This window comes from Coregonus clupeaformis, chromosome 2 (genome assembly GCF_020615455.1).
Source record: "Coregonus clupeaformis isolate EN_2021a chromosome 2, ASM2061545v1, whole genome shotgun sequence".
Lineage (NCBI taxonomy): Eukaryota > Metazoa > Chordata > Actinopteri > Salmoniformes > Salmonidae > Coregonus > Coregonus clupeaformis.
In genome coordinates, this window is record NC_059193.1 from 5,138,320 (window position 1) to 5,147,564 (window position 9,245).

The 9,245-nt window shown below is 41.3% G+C and overlaps 1 protein-coding gene across 2 annotated transcripts; it reads left to right on the forward strand.

Annotated features, from left to right (window-relative positions):
* Window positions 1–1,555: 1,555 nt before the first annotated feature.
* On the forward strand, window positions 1,556–6,386 carry LOC123480999 (retinol dehydrogenase 13-like). 2 transcript variants are annotated; one of them, XM_045205717.1, is made up of 7 exons: window positions 1,556–1,851; window positions 4,395–4,529; window positions 4,788–4,979; window positions 5,311–5,472; window positions 5,563–5,682; window positions 5,845–6,049; window positions 6,184–6,386. In XM_045205717.1, the coding sequence occupies exons 2-7, from the start codon at window positions 4,517–4,519 to the stop codon at window positions 6,287–6,289; spliced, it is 798 nt and encodes a 265-aa protein (XP_045061652.1). In that variant the 5' UTR covers window positions 1,556–1,851; window positions 4,395–4,516; the 3' UTR covers window positions 6,290–6,386. The 2 variants fall into 2 exon arrangements, with proteins under 2 accessions (XP_045061652.1, XP_045061649.1); XM_045205714.1 differs by lacking the exon at window positions 1,556–1,851 and adding an exon at window positions 3,081–3,468.
* Window positions 6,387–9,245: the final 2,859 nt, after the last annotated feature.

Genomic DNA, 9,245 nt, shown 5'->3' on the forward strand with positions numbered 1-9,245 from the left:
ATTCCAATTCCTCCTCCACGTCGTCATACATCTGTTGCCATGGCTCCAGCTCCTCCTCCTCACACTCCATGAATAAATCGCCGTCCATATTGCTGAACGGATCAAATAGGTCTAATGAACAGCTAAGACACACTGAATAATTAAAATGTCTAGTAAGTGTACACTCATAAGTGTAGGTCTATCACTTGAGCACTATGAACAGTGTCAGAACACCATACAGTACATTAAAAAAGGCCATTGTCGCTTGAGTAAATATCTATGTGTTATAACTGTCACGTGTTTGTGTAACTTGTATGAAACTATAAAGTTAATTTATTTCACACATTTATTATATTGTAATCTAAAGTATAAAAAATAGTAGCCTATTGATTGAATGATGACAATGTGACTCAGAGACTTGGGTTCAGCATTGTAGAAAATCTGTCCAGGCTTTAAATAATCTTATGAAATTGAATTTCTAAAGATATAAACAAAATATTATAGTAAAGTATTGAATGAAAACATTGCTTCTCTGATAATTTATTTAGGCAAAATAAATATATATATATATATATATATATATATATATAATTGAGTTCATCTATTATTCTTCTCTGGTTCATTGTGATAGAAATTCTCGCAAAATGTCCCTGGCAACCACTAGGAAATTTACGAAAGGGGCGGGGGAAAATAGTTCTCTGCATGCATGACAGATTTGAGGTGCATGTCTGCAATAAACAGCCATTCGTTCCTTGAGTCAAACAAGTTATACACATGTATTGAAGAAGACATGATCTCGTAATGGAATAGTCGCATTCCAAACAGATAAGAACCCCCCCCCCCCACACACACACACACACACACACACACACATTTTGGGGGAAAGACATGTTACTACTGAGACTCGCTACGCTATTGATGCCTTTCCACTGCGACGTTTAGTGTGCATATTAGATATATTTACGGCAAAAAAAAAGGATTATTTGTGACACACTTAAACTAAAAGTAGACCATAAACTATTACAGGTAAATACTTACCCTTTCCAATACGAAGACAGAACGCTAATAAACAAGAATACACAAAAATTATTCGCGGGCTACATGTTCCCCATTGGAGGCATATTAATCCGCATGAAGGAGACAGACGTTTACCTCTTTCAGCAAATTACATTGGTCGAAACAAAGTTTTGCGTCATTTCCGCTTTAAAATCTGCACTGTGATTGGCTTCCATCAATGTACAGAAGAGAGGCGGAGCTAAGCGTTTCAGGAAATAGATTTGTCCTAAAACTGCGTTGTTTTCAGAAATTACATAAAAAACTTCAATAATTAAATTCAATTACCTTCTAACACGGTCATTAATACTCAAATACATCAAATAGTATTAATTTCAACCAAATGTGTGTCAATACTAATATCCATACACTCAATAAAGGCAAATTAATTGGAGCTGCAAGCAGCCATTTTGTTCTATCATGATGCAATTGATTATCCCTTATTCATGACTCCAATTACATTGCATTACATTGAGCCATTGGACATCCTCTTTAGCCTTGTGAGAAAAATGCCCAGACGCTCCGAAGCTGCCAAAATGCTCTGTCTAAACGCAAATACACCTCGCAAGCGATACTGTTTTTGAAACATTTGGAACTCAACTTTCATATTAGCAAGAAATAATTGCTCATATACAAAATATACATTTACTGTAAGCAGTTTAGGAAAGAACGCTGCCTCAAACCGAGACTACACTTCCTCCCCTCCAATTTCCAATAGAGCATGACTGGGGAGGAAGTTTCGTACCTAGGCTGGGGGCTGTGTTTTTTAAAAAATTCTGCAGGGTGCAACAAGGATGCAACTTTGCTAAACTGCATACGGTACGTGTATATTTTGTATTTGAAAGATTATTTCACCCTGATGTGAAAGTTAAGTTACAAAGGTTTCCAAAACCGTAGGCCTATCGCAAGTGAGGATTATTAACGTTTCTAAACTTTAAAACAGAGTGATAGCATTGTAGTTCATTGATCCAGCTGTGGTCCATACGTTCAATTGAGAACTGAAGGTCTGGGTTCTCGAGAACTAACTATTGATATGCTGATTAATGTTACATTCTCACACTGCAATTTTATGTTCTCACATTACAATTTTACAGAGTGAACTGTGTGTGTGTGTGTGTGTGTGTGTGTGTGTGAAAGAGAAAGGATAATCATCCAGGATAATTTATTCGCTTTTGGATTCATGTACATGACATAGGCCTACATGTAGCCCACTTAACAAAACAATGTTACACAAAGACTGCTTATAGGCTATAGGCCTAGACTGTCTTGGACAGGGTTGAGTAACAAATTACTCAGATTACAAAAAAACAAATGTCCAGGGTACTTCAATGTGTAGCCTAGTCAAATAACTGTTAACAGGCAAGTTCAGACTCCAATTCTTCATCAAATATTTTGTTTACAGACCATCATGTCTTCTCTTTGACATTATTTACAACTGGGAAATGAAATATATGAGTAGCATAGACTGGAAATGAACACAAAAAAAAAACACATATAACAGAGACAAAAAGTGACCTTTACTTTAATATAGTGTCCATATCCTTCATCACAGGTTGAGGTTCTGAGGGTACATTAATAACTTTCTGTTTGATTGCCTGCTTAGTGTGTGGCCCATATTCAACATAATCTTATGCCTATATATTTCGAAATGTGTATTAAAAAAATACATATTTAATTCTCTTAGGTTATAGGTTTAGGCTATTGTAATGCTGACCAGTAATATTAATGTGGGGTAGCATCAGTGTAGCACAGTAGGCATGCCATCTCCCTCTGGTCCCTATACATTTGATAAAGGATATGTGTTATGCAATAGGTCTTACCTCTAATAGCCTAACCAAACAACTATCACAGCAGCCTATAAACATAAGGATATTAGCCTGTCATTGTGATGTCAACGTTTATCGTTGTAGGCAGCAGATTAGCCTAAATGGCATGACATGGATATAGCCTTTATGTCAGATCATGATCTAGGAATTGTATTCTAATAAAATGCACTGTTATACAATTCTATTCATTTGCATTGGTATGTAAACATTTGTTTGCAGCGTTTTCATTCGCTGGACGGGGCTCACTCAGTTCACACCTAGAGATGTAACATAACACTTTGTATTTCGACACCACTGCTGCTCTCGTATTGCCAATGATACAATAGAGAATACGAGTGTAATCGCTTCGTAATCTGAAGACAGACGCTAAATCCCTCTATTTAAATAGCTTTAAACCTATTAATAGCCTCGCTCTCAGATGAGAGCATCATAGCCGACAAACATCGTAATATTCCTGGATTAGAACGAAGTGACTCCCAAGGAGGACGGTATTCGGTCCGTCCACCTATGGTCTGGCAGGTCTTTGCCTAGGCTACGGATAAAATGTGGGATGAAGTTGATCCGTCTGCGCCGGTTAAGTATGGCGCTGTCATAGCGGTGACAGTGATCTGTAAGTCTTGGCCTTTGTTGTTCTTTGTACTATTTGAAGCGTGTTTGTTGCAATGAAATAACCAAGTCAAAAATATAGAATAGACTTTGAATGAAATGTGAATGCGGGGCAAGGAAATTACTCAGAATATCAAATCGATTTAACAGTTTTTAAAAAAGGCTCTAAAGATAATTTTCATTTTCTATTATAATTCAACTTGGTTTGTCTTTTTGTCTCTCTAGAGAGAGAGATAACTTTGCTGTTATTTTGAATATTAAACAGACAATAACAAAATTGGTGGTGTTAATTCTAATTTGTGAAGAACACTTTACTAAATTTGCCAGCATATATTTATGCTCTCTCTGCAGACATCTATTATTAAGATGTTATCTTTATGTTATTCAATGTTTTTGAACAGTTCTTTACCACAACAATATCCCAGCTCTTAATATCAAATGCACAGTTCACTCGTGCTCATACATTCCAGGAGCATCTTAAAATACTCAGAGTTTCTGTCAGAAAACACAGAAACATTTGATTTTAAGAGTCCTACATTGCCTCCACCAAAACATCATCAGCTCAGACACCAGAGCTTCACAGTCAGAGTTCTAGTCCATATTCCTGGTCACCATAATATTTTGCACTCAAATCTACTCACTACACTCTTAGAAAAAAAGGTTCCAAAAGGGTTCTTCGGCTGTCCCCATAGGATAACTATTTTGGTTCCATGTAGAACCCTTTTATGTTTCAGGTAGAACACTTTTGGGTTCCATGTAGAACCCTCTGTGGAAAGGGTTCTAAATGGAACCCAAAGGGTTCTACCCGGAAGAAGAACCGAAGAACCCTTTTAGGTTCTAGATAGCACCTTTTTTTCTAAGAGAGTACAGCTTTCAAGTGATAATGTGGGAGGGAATTAATTGTTTTCATGTTGTTTGTTGCACCGCCAGGCATTGTTCTGCTGAGAAAATGGATTGCTGGGGGTGTGTGTCGATCTTCAGTCCAATTACGTGGCAAGACGGTGTTGGTCACCGGTGCCAACACCGGCATTGGCAAGGAAACGTGCCGTGACATGGCACGTAGAGGTATGGCACAATCACAATATGTAGTTATGTACACAATGTCACAAAGTGTGTGTGTATGTGGTATGTGTGTATCAGATATGGCCACATTTTGACCTACTTTAAGGCTGGGTGTTATACTGCTGCTTCGACCATTCCATCCCAGGAAATGGTTGGAATACTGGGAGCAGGGTACCCTCCTCTTTGGACAGAATGTACTCTGTGGGGGATGGTTTGTGTTGTGTGTTTGTGCCTTCTCTAACTGACTTCGGGGAGCTGCAGGGGCGCGGGTGGTGATGGCGTGCCGGGACCTGACACGGGCTGCGAGGGCGGCGGACGAGATTCGTCAGGCCACGGGGAACAACAACATCGTAGTGCGTCACCTGGACCTGGCCTCTATGTACTCTGTCAGAGAGTTGGCCAAAGAGTTCATTGCCAGTGAGGATCGCCTAGATATACTCATCAACAATGCCGGTGAGCATCAGCAACCACTGGGACAGCCATGTCTGGACGGGAAGCTGGCTCTATGGCATCAGCAACCACTGGAACAGCCATGTCTGGGCACAGATTCACAAAATGTCTCAGAGGGAAAAGTGCTGATCTAGGATAGTTTTTTTTCTCCTTTTAGATCATAACGAATAAGATTACATGGACCGGGGAGACCTGATCCTAGATCAGCACTCCTACACTGAGATGCTTTGTTAATACGGGCCCTGAATGGGAAGCTGGCTCTATGGCATTATGACTGATAAGGATGGTTGATTCCAGTTATATAGCGCTTCATCATGATGATTGTCTCCATCAGGTGTGATGATGTGCCCTAAGTGGCTAACAGAGGACGGCTTCGAGACACAACTGGCTGTCAATCACCTCGGACACTTCCTGCTGACCAATCTCCTTCTGGGGAAGCTCAAGAGCTCCGCCCCTAGCCGTGTGGTCAATGTGTCTAGCATTGCACACAAAGGGGGTAAACCGGACTATTGGACTTTTTTCTGCCTTTCCATAATATAGGTGCCATGCAATGTAAAAAAAACTATGTTTATTTTCCTACATCTAGGTAAGATCCAGTTTGATGATCTTTTCTTTGCCAAGAGGCCATACAACTCTCTGGTCAGTTACAGACAGAGCAAGCTGGCCAACGTGCTATTCTCCAGAGAGCTGGCCAGAAGGTTGAAAGGTAAACGGAAATACCCTCGGTTGTCTTTGGCTTTGTGCACATTTATTACAACCATTACAACAACGATATTGTCACCAATAACAGTTTTAATTCACTGGCAGATAGGACTTTTCCCAGACACTGTGTAGAGGTGTAACACACTGGGATCTGATCCCCTGGTAGGTACGGGGGTGACGTCTTACAGCCTGCATCCCGGGGTGATCAGGACAGAGCTGACCCGCCACGTGGAGACCTGGTTCCCCATGCTGAGGGCCATCCTGTCAGCCCCCTCCGTGCTCCTCATGAAGACCTCCACCCAGGGCGCACAGACCTCCATCTACTGTGCTGTCACCCCAGGATTGGAGCACAAGTCTGGCTGCTACTTCAGGTAAGCTCTGTTGTGAAAGTAGTGGTGGATAGGACATGGACATTAAGTCAAAGTTACTGTATTCTATTGTTTTTGAATTGTTGTCAAGGTTGTTTAGCTCTGGTTTGTAAAGTGTTATTGTGTGTGTGTCTCAGTGACTGTGTCGTGATGGAGACCGCCCCAGAGGGGAGGGATGATGCGGTGGCCAAGAGGCTTTGGAAGGAAAGTGCCCGTCTGGTGGGTTACATAGAGAAAGACTGAACAACCCCCTCCATCTGAAAACCATAGAGAAAGACTGAACAACCCCCTCCACCTTCAAACCAGAGAGAAAGATTGAACACCCCCTCCACCTTCAAACTATAGAGAAAGACTGAACAACCCCCTCCACCTTCAAACTATAGAGAAATACTGAACAACCCCCCCACCTTCAAACCATAGAGAAAGATTGAACAACCCCCTCCACCTTCAAACCATAGAGAAAGACTGAACAACCCCCTCCATCTGAAAACCGGGAACTCATGAACTTAGGACAGCCCTAACCCTCTCTGACAAACAGCTTCAACAGATTGGACGACTCGTACCAAGGAATCCTCAAGCCTTCTCAGGCCTCTCAATATAAAAAAAAACTGTAAGGAGTCTTCAAAAAGACATGCATGGGTGATGTATAGTTAACAGGTTGGGGCGTCCATGCTTACCTTGGAGATTGCAGACTGAAAGACTAACAGACCTGTAGGAACTCAACTCAGGACATAAAGTCCTTTCATCTCACTATGCTGGAGATCAGATATCTGAGAAATCATTTGGAGCATCCATCGCTAGTCATTCTTGTAAAATTCTGGCCCCTGTTAACAGGGGCGTCTTGTACCCCAAAAATCTGAGGGGGCACAAAGTACGTGAGGATGTCTGGGGAGTTGGTGAATTTAACACCTGAAACAGCTTTTTCCTGCAATCTAGAGCCATGATTATTATGGCTAATTCTGTGTGAAAAATATGTATATTTTTCTGTATATCTAAGCATACTTTTTGAGCTGTCTGTATCCTCCTGACTGGTGGTTCATTTTTTAAAGAAACAAAATATTATTCTCTGCTAAAATATGGGTAAAAGATTGAAAGGAATGTGAGTCTTATTCAGTACATTTAGGAATTGTTTGCTTTTCTAAAGTCTACCAACCTTGCCAGCAGGCATGCTAGCTAAGATAGTTAGACAAGCTAGCTACTCTAACTTGTTTGATAGCCTGAAATGGCTTCTTTATAGCTAGTTTTGAGGTTGGGAGATTGGGAACCTATCTGGGCTAGCTAAAGCCAACTTCATAAAATTGTTAGGAGGCTTTTTATTTTTATTTATCTGATGGGGCACGTACCCCTGTGCCCCCTATGGGCATGATGCCTCTGCCTGATAATATGAATGTCAGTTGAGAGTGTTGTACTTGATAGCTTAGTACATTGGGATGAATATTACACTGGTGATCATGCATTTACTGCAGTTGAACACTTTAGAGTGTCGTGTTTATGAAATAAGCAGGTAAATAGTATATTTGTACTAAAATGACAATTTGATCATTAGAGATTGCAGGTAATTATTGCCAAGTATTCACCTGTTTATTTCCTGAGGGCACTGTAAAAGCATGTTTATCCTAAATGTTTTGGTGATACACTATAAAGAGTAGTTGTCTTTTGGAATTCACTCCTGAAATGGGAAACTACTGATGGTCATTCTGTTTTTCAAGGAAGGATCCTCTTCAAGGTAATTTTGCAACATAGCAACAAGGACTATCTCAAATGAAATTGTAGCTTTGTTTCTGTTGTTTACATTCATTTGAATAAAAAAACGTGTTTTGCATCAAACTGTATCAATTTGATTATCTTATTCCATCTGTGAAGATTTTCTAACATGCAGTGAGCAGGAGTAACCAGCAGAGGGAAATGTGTCCATTATCATTGAGCCACTAGAGAGCAGCGTAGTCCACTTACAACGCAGTAAGCACCCTGCAGCCTCTTTCCAGGATTGCTGGTACTAAGTCGTAACTGAATTGTTTTAAACATACTACTCAGGTGTCCTTTCATGTTCCCAATTAATCATATTTTTTACATTTAGTCTTATTCCTGTCGACTTGCAGCAAGTGCTTTGAAATAAAGAAGCTGAGGCAAACACAATATCACCATATGTATAGTAACCTTCATAGGGCCTAATAGACTACACTACAAGGGTTTAGAATAATGTTAGGAGTCAGTGGTTGTAGGCCTAATGGTTCAGTAGACATGCTGTGGTTGTAGGCCTAATGGTTCAGTAGACATGCTGTCCTTATAGGCCTAATGGTTCAGTAGACATGCTGTCCTTATAGGCCTAATGGTTCAGTAGACATGCTGTCCTTATAGGCCTAATGGTTCAGTAGACATGCTGTCCTTATAGGCCTAATTGTTCAGTAGACATGCTGTGGTTGTAGACCTAATGGTTCAGTAGACATGCTGTCCTTATAGGCCTAACGGTTCAGTAGACATGCTGTGGTTGTAGGCCTAATGGTTCAGTAGACATGCTGTCCTTATAGGCCTAATGGTTCAGTAGACATGCTGTGGTTGTAGGCCTAATGGTTCAGTAGACATGATGACTCTAATCTGGTGGTCCCTGCGCGCACGACCCACGTGGAGTTCCAGGTCTCCGGCAGCCTCTGGAACTGCCGTTCTGCGGCCAACAAGGCAGAGTTCATCTCAGCCTATGCTGCCCTCCAGTCCCTTGACTTCTTGGCGCTGACGGAAACATGGATTACTGCTACTCCTACTGCTCTTTCCTCGTCTGATCATGTGTTCTCGCATACCCCGAGAGCATCTGGTCAGCGCGGCGGTGGCACAGGAATCCTCATCTCTCCCAAGTGGACATTCTCTCTTTTCCCCCTGACCCATCTGTCTATCTCCTCATTTGAATTCCATGCTGTCACAGTCACTAGCCCATTCAAGCTTAACATCCTTATCATTTATCGCCCTCCAGGTTCCCTTGGAGAGTTCATCAATGAGCTTGATGCCTTGATAAGTTCCTTTCCTGAGGATGGCTCACCCCTCACAGTTCTGGGTGACTTTAACCTCCCTACGTCTGCCTTTGACTCATTTCTCTCTGCCTCCTTCTTTCCACTCCTTTCCTCTTTTGACCTCACCCTCTCACCGTCCCCACCTACTCACAAGGCAGGCAATACGCTTGACCTCATCTTTACTAGATGCTGTTCTT